The sequence below is a fragment of the Pan troglodytes genome, chromosome 23 (assembly GCF_028858775.2).
Source record: "Pan troglodytes isolate AG18354 chromosome 23, NHGRI_mPanTro3-v2.0_pri, whole genome shotgun sequence".
Lineage (NCBI taxonomy): Eukaryota > Metazoa > Chordata > Mammalia > Primates > Hominidae > Pan > Pan troglodytes.
The window spans coordinates 25,299,774-25,319,055 of NC_086016.1; the positions used below are offsets into that span (position 1 = coordinate 25,299,774).

Here is a 19,282-nt window from a genome sequence, read left to right on the forward strand (position 1 = left end):
GCATCAAAAGAGTAGCCCAGAAACCGCCGAGTCCACTGTCCGAGCTTCCCGGGCCTGCAGCCCACACCCCAGAGGGGCCACTTCCTCCCCACAGTCAGGCCTGTGTGTCCTCTCAACGTGGCAAGCCGGCATGTGGCTGCTACAGGTCCCCAGTGTGACACTCAGTAGCCTTGCTGAAGGCCGAGGGTGCCCCTTAGGTGGGTTGTGGGCAGCCTCTGCTGGAGAGGGAGCTGCGTTTCTTGACCACAGGCAGAGTGGGCTGGGTCTGCAGTTTCTGAGCTGAGCATGGGGTGCCCTCTGCTGGTGATGGCGAGAAGCTCAGTGCCTTTGTATGGAGAAGGCTGCCATCCAGCCCCGCCACTGCCCCAGAAGGAAGGTGCCTGAGACCCCTCCTCCTTGGCCGGGAGGCCCTTTGCTGTGTCCCTGCCAAGAGGACCTACTGCAGTCCTTCCCGAAGGACCTCAGTGTCCTGGGACCCTACCCAGATCTGGTCCCCGCTGCAGACCCAGCAGTTTGGGTTACCCGGCTTCAGCGCTCCAGCTCTACATGATGTTTCTCCAGGTGCACATGCTGTTTCTTGCTTCCCGTGGGTGCCGTCACCAGGCAGCCGTCTGCCCTCGGCAGGCGGGGTGTGGGTGAGTGCCGATGAGTCATGGCCTTGGCACGCCGGCAGCCTTCCTACCCTTCCACTTATGGGCACCAGCAGACCCTGCGTAATTCATTGGTTCCCCTTCGCAAGAGCCAGCTGCCTGTCGTGAGCCAAGCTGCTTATGATGGTGACATGAAGCCTCCACCTCTGAGAGTGTCGGAGGACTGGCCCAGGCTGTTCTTGCAAATGGGGAGCTGTGTTGCCTCCGGCCCCAGAATGGGGGAAAAGTTCAGAGAGACCGAGGCTCCCCGAGAAGAACCTCAGGCTGCAGGTGACAGCAGGGCAAGGTGCCTGTCTGGCCCCAGGACCAGCCTGGCTCCCTGAGAGCACAAGGCCTCATGACTTCTCGAGATGAGGACAGGTGCACCGCCTGCGGGGAGACACTGGGTTTTCACACTCTCTGTTGTATGTGCCTCCCCTGCCGACCCTTCTGACTCTCAGCGCAGGGCGGGGGTCGTCCTCCCTGTGAGCCTTCCCTGAGACCAGGTGGGCTGGGTGCCCACTAAACACTTGGCCTCTCTGCCACGAGGTTGTGGACTCCTGAGGGTAGAGGCCTGTGAATGTTACCCCTCTCTTTCTGCGCTGCCTGGGACAGAGGCTGGACCTCCCTGAAGCTCTGTTTTCTCATTAAGGACCTGCCCACAGCCTGTTGTGGGGATTGGATCAAATAATTCAGGCGATGTGCTCGTGCAGTGCGCTGGTCCCAGTGTGGGGAAGGCTTGCTGCGACAGCCTCTCCTCCTGTCCCTGTACCCTCGGCACAGCGCCCAACCCTGTGAGGTACCAGGCATGGGTGACTTACCTAGACATGCCCATTCAGCAGCCCCTTGAGCAAGAAGGACCGACCCTTGCCTTTCAGATGCAGACCAAGATGCAGAAAGGCACCCTTCTCAGGCCGCAGGTGTCCAGGCAGGTGTCAGAGGTGCAGCCCGTGCACACCGGGGACCCTATCCATCCTGTCTAGTTGAGAGGACTAGGAGTTCCACATGTGGGACCCTCAGTTCCTGCTGCCTTCAGAACCAGGCCCGACCCTTGCTGTGACCTCGAGGGCTGCGACTTTTCAGAGTGCACTGGGCCCGTCTCCACCCATAGACCATACTGCCCCATCTGTACCTCGGGCACCAATCTCTCCCCACCACAGGGGCCTGTGCCTGAGATGGTCCCTCTACAGAAATACCTGCTCCTGGCATGGCTGGCTTCTTGCCAATTCTGGATCTCCAGCTGCCACCCCAGAGAGGCACTGGCTTCCCTGTTTAAAGAGGGTCCCCCCATCACCCATCTTCACAGCAGACTGTTTGCTTGGCTGTGTGCCCCTTCAGACCCACACCCGTTACCTCCCCCTCTCCCCCATCCTCCCACCTTCTTCCAAAGGCTGAACACACAGGAGGGATTGGGAAATTTGTTGAACAAAGAAGTTACACATAAGCCCTGATGTGTTAGCAGGACAGTGAGATGAACAAAACGTTCTGGAAAGTAGGTGTGAGGGTCAGATGTGGAGGGAGTGAAATCTTCCCAGGGAGAGAACGTCTCTGGGTCAACCTGCTCCTGCTGGGCTGGGAGGGCCGAACACCCCCCACCCATCACCCCAGGCTGGCCCTGACCCCAGCCTTCCCTGTGCCTGCAGCACCGGCAGCTGCTGAAGGACAGCTTCATGGTGGAGCTGGTGGAGGGGGCCCGCAAGCTGCGCCACGTCTTCCTGTTCACCGACCTGCTTCTCTGCACCAAGCTCAAGAAGCAGAGCGGAGGGTGAGTGACGATGTGGCCCCTGTCCCAGCAGTGACCCCACCCTGACTCTCCAGGTCATGGAGGGTCTTGTCATAGCGGAGGTCAGTGGTGATGTAGCTCTTTACATTCCGTTTCTACTTGGGCACAATGCCAGGCTCCAGGTTAAAGATTGTCACTAGCAATCTGGAGACGTCATGGGGCATCATGGTGACCAGCTTTGACTCCTGTAGTGAGGGCTAAACCCGACCGTGGCTTCCGGCACCATTGCAGAAAGGTCACCTCAGGACCCATCCGGGAAGCGTGAGATCAGGGGCTGCAGGCAGTGCTGGGTGGTGGCTGCTCCTTGTCTCCCCGAGCCTGGTAGTGGCTTTCCGAGTTATTCTCGGCATAGGCCTGCACACACTCCCCTCCTCCCTCCTCCCTGGGTTCACCCAGGTTGCACCAGGTTGGAATGGAGCAAAGAGGGCCACACTGGGAAGGACCAGCACGGGGCTCTTTCCTGCATCCTGCCGTTGCCCTGCTGAGTGGGTTTAATCAGTCAACTCAGAGGAGAGCCTTAGTTCCCCCATCTGTCAGGCGAGGGGATGACGCCAGCTAGATCTGTAGTCCCTCAAATTTTACGGCCCTGGGGGTGGATTTCAGTCCTGTCCTGTCATTGTGCAGCCTTGATGTGCTCCCACATGAGCCTTCAACCTTAGAGCCAGCTCAGGATAAGGTGGATCTAGACTCCTGAGATGCCTGGGGCCTGCGGTCACATGTTCAGAGTGTCTGTTCCCAGGAATCCTGGCACCTGCCAGTGGCCTCATCCCAGTCTGTCCCATGGAACACGTGCTGGGTTTTAGGTCAGGTAAACCATGTATGGCCGAGAACACTGGCTCTTGGGCTCTTGACAGCAGTGACATCAGCCATAGAAGGCAGTCGGTGCATGTGAACGTTCTTCTCTCCCCATCCCCAGCAAAACGCAGCAGTATGACTGCAAATGGTACATTCCGCTCACGGATCTCAGCTTCCAGATGGTGGATGAATTGGAGGCAGTGCCCAACATCCCCCTGGTGCCCGATGAGGAGCTGGACGCTTTGAAGATCAAGATCTCCCAGATCAAGAGTGACATCCAGAGAGAGAAGGTGCACACCAGGGGAGCAAGGGCCGGGTTTGGTGTGGTCAGAGTGGGCAGCAGCCCCCGCACACGGCCAGTGGGTGCTGTCTCCGTCAGGCCTCTGGGCCCCAGGTCTGGTCTCTGGGACCCCTGTAAGCTCTCAGCTCTTGGAGGGCTGGGCATCTGGGCACAACTAGGTGTCCAGTTGTTCTGAGAACCCCCAGCTAAATGGGGAGCACCATACCAGAGCGGCTGCCAACCCAGCCCTCCAGAAAAATGAAGGGAGCTGGTCGTGGTCTCTACAGTGCGCCTTTCACGGGATACTTCTTAGACCTGGTGGACTGCCTCATGCTTAGTTGTCTGACCTGTGACCAGGGGTCCCTCACGAGAGAAACTTGTTTAAACTGTGTCCAGTTTATGCCCACCTGACCATTGCTGTGGCACTGGGAGCCTGATTTTGTGTTTTCACTGGCATCCCCGGGGAAAACTTAACCTAGGCAAACACCTCCTAGTTTTTCGGAAACACAGCACCACAATAGGAAACAAGTTCAGAGATTTTACCTACAGGTTTTGGACAAGGAGGTGCCATGAGTAGGGAGGGCAGTCTTCTGTCCCTGGGTCATGCAAGGCAGAAATGAAGAGTTAGCGCATGACAGCTAGCAGTATTTATAAGGGAACAGGGTGTGATCACTTTAAGTTCACAGGCAAATGCCTGGATGGTCCTTTTAAGGAAGCAGCAGGAATGCGGGAGCTCAGTCAGCCGGGCGGGAGAGAGGCTTCCGGGTTCTCACCTCTGGCCATGGGCTTGAGCTGTTCAAGTGTGTGGTCTCCTGATACCCAGGCTGCGTCCTTTGCCGTGTGGTTCCATTACATGGGTGAAGTACTGAGTCACCAGAGAGAAAGTCACAGCCAGACAGTGGAGGGCTTGGAGTAGTCCAGGATGCAGGGTTGGGGGAGGTGCTGGCTGTCCCCCATACAAGCTACCCTGATGGGGGCCAGGCCCAGGTGGGAGTGCCACCCCTCCAGGTGTTCAGGACTACCTGCCCTTGGTTTTTTCCAGAGATGTTTGAAGACTGTAAAAATGGTGAGGACAAGCCCCTCAATCAAAGGTTAGCCAGGCCAGAGGAGGCGGGTGGCATCAAGGTTAGGCCTGGGTCCAGGTATGCCCAGGTAGGGTGGACGCAGCAGGACAGGAGGTCCTCAGCCCTTGCCCAGCTGCCCAGCCTGCTGTACCCAAACCCAGCACGCTTAGGAACACAGGGAGCTTCAAGACTGGGGTGAACATTCTATTGTCATCCTTGTGGGACTGTGACCTCCAGGGTAGGGTGTCCCCACACAGAGTGGAAGCCAGTGCTCAGGGCAGCTGAGGCCTATTGACTGTTACTGTTGCATTCTCCATGTTCAGCTCTTTGGGGGATGGGATGGGGTGGGGCCCTACCTGGTGACAGGCAGCACAGTTTTCTCCTCCCCAGGGATAGTGGCTTCTAGAGTGAAACCCACGGCTCGGCGTAGGAAGGGCCTTCCCATCCAGGTTCTGTTGACGGTCGTCTGGTCTTCTGCTGGCATCTCCACAAACGTGCCCAGGGGCCTGATGCTGAAACCTAGTTGGATTAGGAAGGGGGTGAGGGACCCTGTAGGTCACAGCGGCCTCCTGGACATTGTCTGAATTTGGGAAAATGAAAGGCAGGGATGTTGGTAAAAGTCTCTTCTCTCCGCCCTTGTGAGAGGAAAGACTTAATTCCTCCAAAAAAGGTTTACTGAGCATGTCCTGCAGCTTATGCCATGCCTTGACCCTGTAAAAAAGCTGTTTCTGTCCTCCAAAGGCCACCAGCAACTGTGGTCTGGGGCCCTGGTCTATGCTGAGTGGAGAGATGGGATTCTTGCCCTCTGCAGGCTGAATGCAGCTGGTGGTGGGGATGGATGGAGTGGGAGTGGGTTGCGTGGGGCGCTGGAATGGGAAGGTGAGGCTGTGGCATCTCCCCACAGAGGGCGAACAAGGGCAGCAAGGCCACAGAGAGGCTGAAGAAGAAGCTGTCGGAGCAGGAGTCGCTGCTGCTGCTTATGTCTCCCAGCATGGCCTTCAGGGTGCACAGCCGCAACGGCAAGGTGAGCGCCTGCTGTTCCAGCCCCTCCTGCTCTCCTGGCCTGGGATGGGCTCCTGGTTGCCTAATGGCAGTGCGTTTTCACTTGGACGCGCCCCACTCTGAGAGAGGCTTGTCCGGCGTGGTGCATGCAAGCACGCTTATTCCTTTGTCTGGGGCTTTGGGCTGTAGCCCCCAGGTTGAGTGGCAGCTGGCTCAGCTCCCACAGCTGGGAGTGGACAGGGTCTCCAGGGAGGGTATAGGGCAGGGGAGCCTAGCAGGTTTGTGCAGACCTGGCTCTTGGTACAGGGATGCTGTCCTGGGGCCTTGAGGGCCAGAGACACACCTTCTGTCCTGAGTCTGGCCCCTGCTGCCATCTGTAACCTGGGCCTCTCCCTCCTGTCAATACATGTCTGTCAATGTCCAGAATGGCTTGTTTTCTAGCCTGACCAGGAGAGGCAGCTGGTGGGCTCTGCAGAAGCCTCACCTCTGGGCTAGTGTGGGGCTTGTGAATTGAATGCAGGAGGTCAGGTCTGGATTAACCTTCACCTCTGCAGATCCCACCTGGTTACCTCCATGTCCCTAAGCTGTGCCCCTCTGCCAGCATCACACCCTGACCCATGTAGTTCAGGTGAGAGATGGTGTGCCAGAGGTGCTGTGGCACCCAGCTGGCAGGAAGGGTAGGGAGTGCCGGAAGCAACATGCCAGGCCGTGAGCACACCTGGCCACTAGGCTCCAGCCGGCTGGAGATACGAGTTGTGTGCTCTAAGGTGCCCCGGGCCTACCAGGCATTTGCGTAGCCAGGGCGGAGATCACTGGGTGTGTTCTTCTTGCCCACCCTAGAGTTACACGTTCCTGATCTCCTCTGACTATGAGCGTGCAGAGTGGAGGGAGAACATCCGGGAGCAGCAGAAGAAGTGTGAGTATCCTCTGTCCTGAGAGGGGCTGGGCTTCAAACCATTAGGGCCAGGCTGGCAGCTCCTGTGGTTTTAAACCTTCTTTTTTATTTCGAGGGGTTTTATCCAAGTGAAGTGTTGCATGGAGGGCTAATTTAGAAAACAAGTTGGCGACAGCCATCCCGATAGGCCCCCAGCCGTCTTGTTCCCCTGCCAGCCTATCCTGCCCCCATCCCCTGGGCACTCATTTCCCCACTGCCCTGTGATCCCCTGTGAATCCCCCTTCCCCAGGCCCTTTCCAGATTCCACACCTGCCCCTACACACACCCCTGCCATCTCCCCCCAGCCTGCTGCCCATACACCGCACCCCCGGCCTGCCCCCTAGGCCTTTCTGGGACCCTGCCACCACCCCATTTTCTTGGCCTCCCCCATTTCCCCTCATCTACTCCCCGCCCCCTGGGCCTTCCCTGCCCCAGCAGGTGCTGATGCTAAAGGGGCCTTTGGCTGGGCCCACTTGGGCAGCCACACTGTGCTGGCCCCACTGCCCTGTTCATATGGCTGGGGTTGCCCGCTCTCAGCTCAGGGGCGCTCCCTCCTGTCTGGGGTAGCCCCTTCCTTCTCTGGGCACTTCCGTCTGTCAGGGCGCTCCTTCCTTCGGGTCCTGCCTGGCAGTGTCGGTGGGGAAGGCAGACCCGGTTCCCTCCTTGGAGGTTTGGGATTCACCCTGGGCTGGGGCTCTGCATGCCTCTGGCCTGGCCTGACCTCCCGCCCCCTCAGGCTCATCATTCTCACCTATGCAGAGCCACCTCTCGGCCCCCAATGCCACCGTGGCCTGGGGGATCAAGGATCTCCAGGCAGCCCTGCCAGTGCTTGTGTCCCAGGGTTTCCTGTCATAACATAGGAGCCCCAGCCATTTCCAGAGTGGCAGCCTCTGTTCCCTGTTCAGCATTATGCCCAGAAATAAGCCCCTTTTCCTCACCTGGTGGAGAAACGGGGGCCTGTGTTAGCAGAGGACGGGCAGAGCCATGCTGCTGTCTGTATGAGGAGACCTCACAGGGAGGTGCTCCCAGTCCAGCCACTCATTCTCAGACCTGCCTTGTGGCTGTGCTTAGGTAGCGCGGGATGTGTGTGAGTTTGTAAGTCTCATGCTAAGACTCCTCCAGGCCTGGGCTCTCCAGGGCCACACCTCACTCTGCTGCCAGACCAGCACTGCACTTGAGAGCCAAGTGCCCTCTCCTGAGCCCCCAAGCCCTGGCACCAGTTCTTGCCGTGCCCCTTCCCCAGGGTGTGTGGTGGAGGTCCAGCGGGAGGGGCCAGAGGGCCAAGGAGCAGACTGACCAATTGGTGCACCTCTTTTCCAACCTCCCAGGTTTCAGAAGCTTCTCCCTGACATCCGTGGAGCTGCAGATGCTGACCAACTCGTGTGTGAAACTCCAGACCGTCCACAGCATTCCGCTGACCATCAACAAGGAAGGTGGGCCCCCCTGTCTCCATGTACAGGGCACCTGCAGGGAGGGCAGGCAGCTAGCCTGAAGGCTGATCCCCCCTTCCTGTTAGCACTTTTGATGGGACTAGTGGACTTTGGTTCAGAAGGAAGAGCTATGCTTGTTAGGGCCTCTTGTCTCCTCCCAGGAGTGGACAAGGTGGGTTAGGAGCAGTTTCTCCCTGAGTGGCTGCTGCTGGGTGGTTGAGGAGATGCACGGCTTCTATTCCTAGTCACAAGGCTGCAGCAGACGCTCCTCAGATGCTCTGTGCCTTGGATCTGGCCCCACTCCCGTCCTCCCAGCCCTCCTCTCCTCCAGCTACCTGCCAGCCGGCACTTTTGGTCAAGCTGTTTTGCATTCACTGTTGCACGTATGCTCAGTCACACACACAGCATACGCTATGCACATGTGTCCACACGCACCCCACCCACATCCCACGTCACCCCGACCCCCTCTGCTGTCCTTGGAACGTTATTACACTTTGAGTCACTGGTTTGCCTGTATTGTGAAACCAACTGGATCCTGAGATCCCCAAGACAGAAATCATGATGAGTATGTTTTTGGCCCATGACACTGGCTTGCCTTGTGCCAGGCAGATGGCAACCACACAGTGTCCACCGGATGGTTGATTTTGAAGCAGAGTTAGCTTGTCACCTGCCTCCCTTTACCGGGACAACAGAAGCTGACCTCTTTGGTCTCTTGCGCAGATGATGAGTCTCCGGGGCTCTATGGGTTTCTGAATGTCATCGTCCACTCAGCCACTGGATTTAAGCAGAGTTCAAGTAAGTACTGGTTTGGGGAGGAGGGTTGCAGCGGCCGAGCCAGGGTCTCCACCCAGGAAGGACTAATTGGGCAGGGTGTGGGGAAACAGGGAGGTTGTTCAGATGACCACGGGACACCTTTGACCCTGGCCGCTGTGGAGTGTTTGTGCTGGTTGATGCCTTCTGGGTGTGGAATTGTTTTTCCCGGAGTGGCCTCTGCCCTCTCCCCTAGCCTGTCTCAGATCCTGGGAGCTGGTGAGCTGCCCCCTGCAGGTGGATCATGTAATCGCAGGGGTTTGGCAAGGACTTTGACAGACATCCCCTGGGGTGCCCAGGAGTGTTGGGTCCAAGCCAGGAGGGCTGTCAGCAGTGCACCTTCACCCCACAGCAGAGCAGATTTGGCTGCTCTGTCGAGCTGGATGGATACTACTTTTTTTTTCCTTTCCCTCTAAGTGGGGGTCTCCCCCAGCTACTAGAGCTGTCAGAACAGTGAAGGCTGGTAACACATCAGTTGCACTGTGTAAGTTTCTCGAGGCCGGGCGCAGTGGCTCATGCCTGTAATCCCAGCACTTTGGGAGGCTGAGGCAGGTGGATCGCTTGAGCTCAGGAGTTGGAGACCAGCCTGACCAACATGGTGAAACCCTGTGTCTGCTAAAAATACAAAGATTAGCCAGGCTAGGCAGTGGGCACCTGTAATCACAACTACTTGGGAGGCTGAGGCAAGAGAACCGCTTGAACCCGGGAGGCGGAGGTTGCAGTGAGCCGAGCTTGTGCCACTGCATTCCAGCCTGGGCGACAGAGCAAGACTCCGCCTCAAAAAAAAAAAAAAAGTTCCTAGAAACAGCAAAATGTGGAGACAGAAAGCTTACCAGGGATTGTTGGGGAATGGGGTTGGGAGAGAGGACTAACTGCAGATGAACCCAAGGGGACTTTTTAGGTGAGAGCAGTGTCGTGAAAAGATTGTGGTGCTGTTTGTGCTCACATTTACATTTCCTAAAATTCTTTAAACCCTACACTTGGAATGGATGAATTACATGACATGCAGATTGCACCTTCATAACATAATCTTTCTCCTGGGCCCCTGTCTCTGGCTGCCTCATAAACGCTGGTGTTTCCCTCGTGGGCCTCCCTGCATCTCCTCCCGGGTCCTGTCTGTGAGCAATACAGCGTGACACCCTACGCTGCCCCGTGGTCCCGGGCTTGTCTCTCCTTGCCTCCCTGTTACCTTTCTTTCTATCTCTTCCTTGCCCCATGCACTCAACCTTGCATCCCCAAACCAAACCTATTATTCATGGACCCCAAACTTGTTCCTCATATGTCCTGTCCCTTTGAGGGGCACCACCATCCACCCGCGTGGCCAAGCCAGAAACTGTGGTCCACTCTCCCTCCATTAAATGCCATTCTCCATCAGTGAGGCTTCTTAGTCATCTCTGGCTGCCTGGCCAGGCCCTGGCTGTGGCCTCCTCCCTGGTCTTTGTAGCTCTGGACATCCCTGCAGAAAGGGTCCTCACTACCAGGCCTCTCCATCCCCAGTCTCAGGTAGTTTTTCTAAAATGCAAACCCCACCCTGCAACTTACCGCCCACAGCCCAGCCCACTCTTCTCCAGGCCTCGCCTCCCTCCCTTCCCCCTGCACCCCACGACTTCTCCAGCACTGAGCTGCTTCCTGTGCCCCACAGTGGCCTGGAGTCCCCTTTGCCTTAACTCTTTGCCCCATAATACTTACAGCGGGGTCTGCTCTGATTGTAGGAGCTTCCCACATCCCCCAGGACGGCTGCCCTCTGCTGTGGCATCACTGTGTAATGATGGCGTGTACACCTCTCTGTCCCCACCAGTGCAGGGCCCTTCTCATCCTAGGGGCTTTAGCTGGGGTTTGTGGATTGACTGAGTGAACGAATGTTGTGGAAGTCCCGTTTCCCAGCTGCACCCAGGGAAATTCCACAGGGCGGGCAGGGGCATCGCATGAGGTGCTGGTGTTCATGCCAGACCACAATTAGGTGTTTAATTTTTAAAAAGAAAGTTAAAACCTTTTTTTTTTTTTTTTTTTTCTGATTCTGCAAATAACACCTGCTCTTATAGACCATGTGGGCGATGTGGAAAAGACCTGTGACCTTCTCCATGTCCCCTTCTCCCCACAGATCTGTACTGCACCCTGGAGGTGGATTCCTTTGGGTATTTTGTGAATAAAGCAAAGACGCGCGTCTACAGGGACACAGCTGAGCCAAACTGGAACGAGGTGAGGAACTGATTCCACAAGGGCCCAGCCTGCCAGGCGGGGCACAGGATATTTTCCACTGGAGATAATCTAAACCTTCAGGGGCTCCCTGAGGGCTTCCCCCGAAGGCAGTGCTGCTGAATTCCAGGAATCTCCTGGGGGGCCAGTAGGTGACATGTCCAAGAGATTTTATCTCCTTGTTCCTGAAAACCTTACCCATCCCCGTCATCACAAAGAAGCCACCTATTTTGCTGGAGAAGTGTTTGGAAAGAGACTTAAAAAGGCTTTTTGTCTGCCTTTGTTAGCGCTTATGTTTACTTGGTAGGTTTCCATAGTGTTTTTCCGCAGAAGTTGGAATGAGCTCCCGTGACCCTCTTGGCTTCCGGAAGCCTGGGGCTCTGCTGGTGGGGCTGGGACAGGGACTGTAGGGTCCTGCTTGCTTGTCTCAGGGTGTTGGGTTTGTATTGTGTGTCGCCGTGCCTTCCTCCACCTTGGAGAGCTGCTGTGTGAGTCACTTAGCCATTTGGCCCTGCCCCTTCGGGAGTAGGAGAATGATTGCAGAGAGGCCCGTATTGACTAAGTCCCAGATCCATGAGAGGTACCATTTCCCAGCTTCTGCAGCAGCTGTGACCTCGAAGGTCTCATTCTTGACGCTGCAGGTAGAGGCCAGCTGGGCCTGCAGAGAGCTGCCTCCCACCCCTGCTCCTGTGAAGGAGGAAGCCAAGAGCCCCCAGGCTGCTTGGTCTACACGGGTCACAAGGCTGGTGGATCGAGCAGTGGGGCTGGAACCCAGGTCTCCTTTCTCAGCATCCACTACTCTTTGATCATTTTAGACATGTTGCTTGAATAGTACAAGGGCACAAGGAGCTCAGTAAAATAACCTGGTCATTGTAGCTCTGGACATCCCTGCAGAAAGGGCTGAGTGGCAGCTGTGATGAGAGGGGGTATAAGAGCCACAGGGGATCCATCGAAGAAGCCTTTGCAGAGACCAAGAGTGCCACGACCCAGCAGAGACAACAAGAGAGGGTGCCAGGCAGTGTGCAAAAGGTTCAGGTGCCAGGCAGCCACGGAAGCTCCGGGGAGACATGAAGACATGAGGGTTAGATTGTAGCAGGTCACCTCCACTACCCTCACTGTCCATGAAGATCTGGACTTGGAGACACTCACATGTTCCTGGCGCACACACACACCCACCCCCTCCCCTATTCAGGTTCAGAAATTCCTGCTGCTTTCTTCTTCCCTCACCCTCCTCCATTTCCCCGCCAAGAAGCCATGCGCTCACACGCCTCGGTGTGAAGTGCAGATTCACCAATGGCACCGTCAGGGTGACGGAGGAGAGAGTTAACACCACACACCCACGGCAGACAACTGGAAAGCTAGGGGAGCAGTTTTTCCTCCAAGTCCCTCTCACTCCTGTATCAACCCCAAGGATCACTCTTTTGTTTCCTTTCAGATATAATTCATTTTTTAAAGAGCAGTTTTAGGTTTGCAGCAAAATGGAGCAGAAAGAACAGAGTTCCCATGTACCTCCTGCCCCCCATCTCAATTATGGACATCCCACACCAGGGTGGGACATGAGTTACAGTTGATGAGCCTGCATTAACCCATCATTACCACCCAGAGTTCATAGTTGACGTTAGGTAGGGTTCATTCTTGGTGTTACACATGTTATGTGTTCTGACAAACATGGAATGACATGTATCCACCATAATAATATCTTACAGAATAGTCTCACCACCATAAAAGTGAACCTGCATCGACAGATCATTATCTTCCAGAGTCCATAGAAATATTTTTTTTTGAGGGAGAGTCTCACACTGTTGGCCAGGCTGGAATGCAGTGGCATGATCTTGGCTTACTGCAGCCTCCGCCTCCCGGATTCAAGCAATTCTCGTGCCTCAGCCTCACAAGTAGCTGGGATCACAGGCATGCACCACCACACCATACTAATTTTTGTATTTTTAGTAGGATGGGGTTTCGCCATGTTGGCTAGGTTAGTCTCGTACTCCTGGTCTCAAGTGATCTGCCCACCTTGGCCTCCCAAAGTACTGGGATTACAGGTGTGAGCCACCATGCCCAGCCCATAGAAATATCTCTTAACAAGCACCCTGGCGATTATGAGGAAGGTGGTGTGGGGATCACCCGTTGAGATGCTGGTGTAAGGAGTTTGGATTAGGTTTGAAAGGCAGTCGGAGCTTCTGGAAGCATCCAGGCTGGGCCACAGTCTCATGCCAGGGGTGCTTACAAGGAACACTTCCATGCGTCCCAGGACTAAGGGAGGAGGGTCTCAGGCATTGGTCTCTCTGGGCCAGCAAGGGCGGCAGGGAGAGCCCCGGTTCAGAGGACCCTTCAGCCATAACATTGACCCGTTTGTTCACACTGGACTTCCCTTCTCCCTCGGGGCTGCAGGAATTTGAGATAGAGCTGGAGGGCTCCCAGACCCTGAGGATACTGTGCTATGAAAAGTGTTACAACAAGACGAAGATCCCCAAGGAGGACGGCGAGAGCACGGACAGACTCATGGGGAAGGGCCAGGTCCAGGTGAGGCAGCCATCCCTACCCTCCCCTGCCCAATGCATGGCATCCTTCTTCATGCAGCCCTTGGGGACACTGAGATGGCGATGGCCTTGCACCCAGGGTGGGGTGGGGTGGGCAGCTGTGGCTCGGAAACATCCATTGTGGGAGACCTGAGCCGGTGCCTGCATGTGTCTTGATGGGTCTTGATGTACCACCCTCTGTCTGCGTGTCTGTTGCGTCGGCTCATTCCCAAAGGAATTTCCATTCAACTTGGTTTGGCAGCTGGGGCCTCAGTTCCTGCCCGGCCTTAGGAGAACCCAAAGGCGGAACAGTTAGATGGTGTCCTGGGCTGAAATTGGCCCATCCTGTGCCAGTCTTCTTAGAAAAGCACAGGGGTCCCAGAGGCTGCCTGCAAGCACAGGGGTCCCAGAGGCTGCCTGCTTGGCATCCCCTATCTGTGGTCTAGACCCAGTTTCTAGGGTATAGAGCTGTATCTCTGAACAGGGTGCACACAGACAGGTCTCCTCCCAGGCTAATCTGGAAGCCCCCAGGTGAGACCAAGAATGTGTCCCTACAGGACCAGCAAGGGGGCCCTGGTTCTTAAGGAGACTGCCTGGGCCCTCTGTCCTTCAGAAGCTTGTCTAGCCCCTGGGAGCACGCCACCAGGGTTTCCTGGAGGATCATAGCTGGCGCCCCAGGCCCTGTTTCTCCTGTTCCCACCCTCACAATTCCGTGGGGGTAGCTGAGAGGAAGCCCTGGTCGTGCTTTCCTTATAGTGCATTATATCAGTGGGTTGTGGGTACAGCTCTCTCTTCCCAGGACCTTCCATCTTCACAAGAGGCCTCTAGAGGGAGTGGGTTTGGCTTTCCACATGCCCCTAGAAGCACAGGGCTCCTCAGGAAGCCCAGTCTCCCTCCCTAAGCAGGAAGTAAAAATCCTCTTGTGGTTAAATACCAAGTGCCAGGCTGGGCGTGGTGGCTCACGCCTGTAATCCCAGCACTTTGGGAGGCCGAGGTGGGCGGATCACGAGGTCAGGAGATCCAGACCATCCTGGCTAACACCGTGAAACCCTGTCTCTACTAAAAATACAAAAAATTAGCCAGGCGTGGTGGCGGGTGCCTGTAGTCCCAGCTACTCGGGAGGCCGAGGCAGGAGAATGGCATGAACCTGGGAGGCGGAGCTTGCAATGAGTCAAGATCACACCGCTGAACTCCAGCCTGGGTGACAGAGCGAGAGTCCGTCTCAAAAAAAAAAAAAAAAAAAAAAAAAACCAAGTGCCAGGAAGAATGAAGGGAGAGGGTGGCTCTTCCCTGAGTCACTTGTCATCTTTGCTGATGGATCCCACATTCTCATTCAGATCAGCAAATCTTTACCAAGTGCTGGCCTCACCCACTTCTGCCACCCTGGCCTGGCTGGCCACATCTTCGGAGGTGCAGCTACTGCCTGTTTTTCTACCTTGGAAGCTTATAAGGGAACTCAGTGGCTCAGAGCCTCCTGGGGCTCCCTATACTTTGAGATCAGGTTTAAAAGCAAAAAGACTCCTCTGGCACATGCCTGTATTCCAGCTACTCAGGACGCTGAAGCGGGAGGATTGCTTGAGCCCAGCTATTCAAGACCAGCCTGGGCAACATAGACCCCTGTCTAAAACAAAATAAATTAACTAAAAATTGCTCTCAGCTCTCCTGTCGCTGTCCCACTGCACTGTCTTGTTCACCCTGCCAGCCTTTGTGTGGATTCTCATGGTGGGAGATTGTACCACGCAGATGGGCCACACCACTCTTGATGGAGTACTTAGTGCTGGTCTCCTTTGAGATCCGAAGTATTTTAGCATCAGTCAAATGATGGTCATAGTTTGGGTGATGGTCACGGCTCAGGTTCTTTTTTACACGTGCTTGCTTTGGTTGTTGTTGTTGTTCTTTGTTTTCTTGAGACAGTATCTGACTGTGTCTCCCAGGCTGGCGTGCAATGGCAGGATCATAGCTCACTGCAACCTCAAACTCCTGGCTGAAGCAATCTTTGTGCCCTAGCCTCCCAAGTCGTTGGGATTACAGACGTGCCCCACCATGCCTGGCTAAGTTTTTTTTTTTTTTTTTTTTTTTTTTTGAGACAGAGTTTTGCTCTTGTTGCCCAGGCCGGAGTGCAGTGGTGTGATCTTGGCTTTCTGCAACCTCCCGGGTTCAAGCGATTCTCCTGCCTTAGCCTCCCAAAGTGCTGGGATTACAGGCCTGAGCCACTGTGCCTGGCCACATGTGCTTTCCCATTCGGTCCTTGCAGCAGATCTTTGAGAGAGCTCATTTGACACTCAGGAGATGCTTCTCTAACCTGCTCAGAATTAGGGCCCTGGGTATTCAGGGAGGTAGAGGGAGCAGACTGCAAAGCCAGTCGTGCTCCCATCGCTCCCACTTCTCTCTCCCTCTCCATGTTTTCTGTCTCCCCCACCCAGCCTAGGGCATTCCTCCCCCACAGTCCAGCCTGCATCTGACACAGTGTCACTGCTCAGCCCAGGGATACTCACAGCCTGGGTGCCTGGCTCCTTTTTTCAGCTCATCAAACCAGGTAAAGGGAGGTTCAGATTCTGCCAACCATTGACTCAATTCATCCAAATCTTCAATCACTGGAATCCTGGGAGTGGCTGGATTTGAACCAGGGCCTCTGAGTACTGTTGCTAAGTAACTGGGGCTCTCAGTGAAAGAGAGAAAAGAGCTGATAGGCCTCTTCCTGTGTTATCATGTCAGGCCATCTTTTGAAACTCTTTTCTGCAATGCTACTGAAGTATTTATGCACGTGACCTGTGCTCCTCTGTCAGTCTAGGGGTGCTGGCTGAGCACCCCACCCCATCCTGGGGAAGAGGAGAGCAGTAAGTGTCGAAGAAAAACCCGAGCTGGACAGCAGTTAAAGTGGTAAAAGCAGGTTTTATTTAGTAACTATTGTGATAGGGAAAAGACTAGAAATGGAAGGCCTAGAAATGGGCTCAATGCTGAAGTCACTTGGATGAGTGGGGACTTGCAGCCAAGAAGCAGGGTAGGGGTTGATGGATGGAAAATGATGAAGTAACATCAGGGGGAAGAGGGATTCTGGTGAAACCGACCCGACAGGATTCTTGCTGAAGACAGGCCAAAGTGATCGATCTCCCCCAGGGGATGGCGTGGAGTGAGGAATCTGATCAGATAGCAAGGGCAGGGGGTTCTGGCTAAACGGACTTAGCAGGATTCTTGCAAAATTTGGGCTCCTGAGAACATGCCCAAGGATGGGATCTAGCTGGAATAAAGAGCTGGAGGGACCAGATGAGTTCCGTCAAGGAGAGTCTTTGTCACTCCCCCACCACACTCAGTGTGACCTGGGTGAATTACTGTCCCACTGGCCCAAATGTGTTTCCTCACTTTTCCTTCCTTCCCTTCCTTCCCTTCCTTCCCTTCCTTCCTTTTCTTTCTTTCTTCCTTTCCTTTTTCCTTTTTCCTTTCCTTTTGCCTTTCCTTCTTCTTTGGAGTCTCACTGTCTTGCCCAGGCTGGAGTGCAGCGGCGCCATCTCAGCTCACTGCAACCTCCGCCTCCCGGGTTCAAGCGATTCTGCTGCCGCAGCCTCCTGAATAGCTGTTATTACAGGCATGTGCCACCACGCCTGGCTAATTTTTTTGTATTTTTAGTAGAGACGGGGTTTCACCATGTTGGCCAGGCTGGTCTCGAACTCCTGACCTCCAGTGGTCCACCCGCCTTGGCCTCCCAAAGTGCTGGGATTATAGGCGTGAGCTACTGCACCCAGCCTCCTCACCTTTAAATCTTCCCCAAATATTTGTTCAAAACAAACATCACTCATTTTGTGTTCCTGCTGCAACAGACCCCCTGGGGCCTGCCCCTCTCCAAGGCTGTTTTTTGTTTTTTGAGACAGAGTCTGGCTCTGTCGCCCAGGCTGGAGTGCAGTGGCATGATCTCGGCTCACTGCAAGCTCCGCCTCCTGGGTTCACGCCATTCTCCTGCCTCAGCCTCCCGAGTAGCCGGGACTACAGGCGCCTGCCACCACACCCGGCTAATTTTTTGTATTTTTAGTAGAGATGGGGTTTCACCGTGGTCTCGATCTCCTGACCTCATGATCCGCCCTCCTCAGCCTCCCAAAGTGCTGGGATTACAGGCGTGAGCCACCACGCCTAGCTCCAAGACTGTTTAGGGGCTACGTAAGTTTCTCTCCTATTGGCGCCTCTGCCACATGGACCATGTCTCATTCGTCTCGGAATGCCCCCCAGGCACATCACAGACCCCCCTGCACGGGTGAATGGCTGTGTGGACGAGACCTACATGGCCCTGAGATAATCCTTGAAATACAAATGGGGATTCTCGATGCCTTCGTGGCCTTACCTGACCATACCTCCCCCAACTCCCATCACGTCCCCCGTGACGTGATCTTTATTTTGGCTTATGTTTGTCTCTGCTGCTGGAAAGTAAACGTGGAGGACAGGTCTTTGTCCAGTTCATTCTCTGTGTTATCTCCAGTATCCAGACAGAGACATAAAACATACATCTATATCTGTAAGTTATTTAATACATTGTTTAATGGATCTAGAGTTTATATATATATATAGTAAAATACATATTGGCACAAAGCAAGTACTGTTACATGCACTGGAAATTGCTGAGCCAGGCACCTGCCCTCTCACAGATGAAGGTGCTGAAGTTCCCAGGGGTGGCTGGGGCGGGAGCCAGCCAAGCCTGGGGCTTCTCCGCCACGCTGTGCATGTGCCCAGTGGTGGTCGGGGCCTTCATGGTGAGGGGGTCGGGGAGTTCAGAGTTTGGACTCCCACATGCATCCCTGCACCATGGGCAGCCTTTGTATCTTAGCCAGAAGGCTGAGAAGTAATTCCTTCCTTTTTAAAAAAATTGTAAAATATGCACAATGTAAAATGTCCCAAGTGTTTTTAAGTGTGCAGTTCAGTGGCATCAGGCACATTCACATTGTTGTGCAGCCATCACCACCATCATCTCCAGAACTTCTTTTTCATCCTCTCAAACTGAAACTCTACACCCATTAAACAATAACTCCCAGGGGGGCAGGTGCAAAAAGAATAACTCCCCATTCCTCCTGCCCCCAGCTCCTGTTAACCTCTAGTCCACTTTCTGCCTCTGTGGATTTGACTACTCTAGCTACCTCATGTAAGTGGAACCATACAGCATTTGTCTTTTGGGTCTGGTTTATGTGGATTTGACTACTCTAGCTACCTCATGTAAGTGGAATCATACAGCATTTGTCTTTTGGGTCTGGTTTATTTCACTTAGCAGCATGTCCTCAAGGCTCACCCATGTTGTAGAGTGTGTCAGAATGTCCTTCCTCTTGAAGGCTGAGTAATACTCCATTGTATGGATTAACAGACATTCACCAGCAGGTGGACGCCTGGGTTCTTTCCAGTCTGAGGCTGGCATGGTCAGTGCTGTTGTGCACATGGACATAAGATCCACCCAACTTGGTGTTATCTTTGCATTCGCAAGCTGTTGCCAGGCACATCCATGGGCTCTCGGGGGGAACAGCTGCTGCAGAGTGGGCAGTCCAACAGGGAGACCACCCGAAAATGGGTGGACCTCACTGCGTGGTGGGGACTTGAGAGCAGCTGCCAGGGTGCCACCAGGAGGGCCCCAGTCAGACCTGCTGGCTTGTACCTGGTCAGGTGCCCACATAACCCAGGCTGGCAGAGAAGTCTGGGAAACTCCGGCCAGCCAGCCAGAGCACCAGCTTCAAATGAAGCAGAGGCTCACAGTCCAAATCTCATCCCCGAGGCTCACATAAAACATTGGCAACAACAAAAATGAACTCTGATGCCCCCACTGGAACATGAGTTGTGAGCCCAGCAAGACACATAAATAGAGCAGGAGAAAT

General features: G+C 54.8%; 1 protein-coding gene across 3 annotated transcripts in view; it reads left to right on the plus strand.

Moving 5' to 3' along the window:
- The window catches only part of BCR (BCR activator of RhoGEF and GTPase), a 137,453-nt gene that overhangs the window by 101,161 nt on the left and 17,010 nt on the right, over positions 1 to 19,282 (plus strand). For all 3 annotated transcript variants that reach the window (XR_010156194.1, XM_016939532.4, XM_016939531.4), the window contains exons 9-16: positions 2,273 to 2,394; positions 3,329 to 3,497; positions 5,456 to 5,575; positions 6,394 to 6,469; positions 7,816 to 7,920; positions 8,638 to 8,712; positions 10,829 to 10,926; positions 13,315 to 13,446. Coding sequence is in view for 2 of the 3 variants with exons in the window: in XM_016939532.4 (XP_016795021.1) it covers positions 2,273 to 2,394; positions 3,329 to 3,497; positions 5,456 to 5,575; positions 6,394 to 6,469; positions 7,816 to 7,920; positions 8,638 to 8,712; positions 10,829 to 10,926; positions 13,315 to 13,446 (897 nt within the window). In the remaining variant the exon portion in view is untranslated. The remainder of the gene's footprint in view (positions 1 to 2,272; positions 2,395 to 3,328; positions 3,498 to 5,455; positions 5,576 to 6,393; positions 6,470 to 7,815; positions 7,921 to 8,637; positions 8,713 to 10,828; positions 10,927 to 13,314; positions 13,447 to 19,282) is intronic.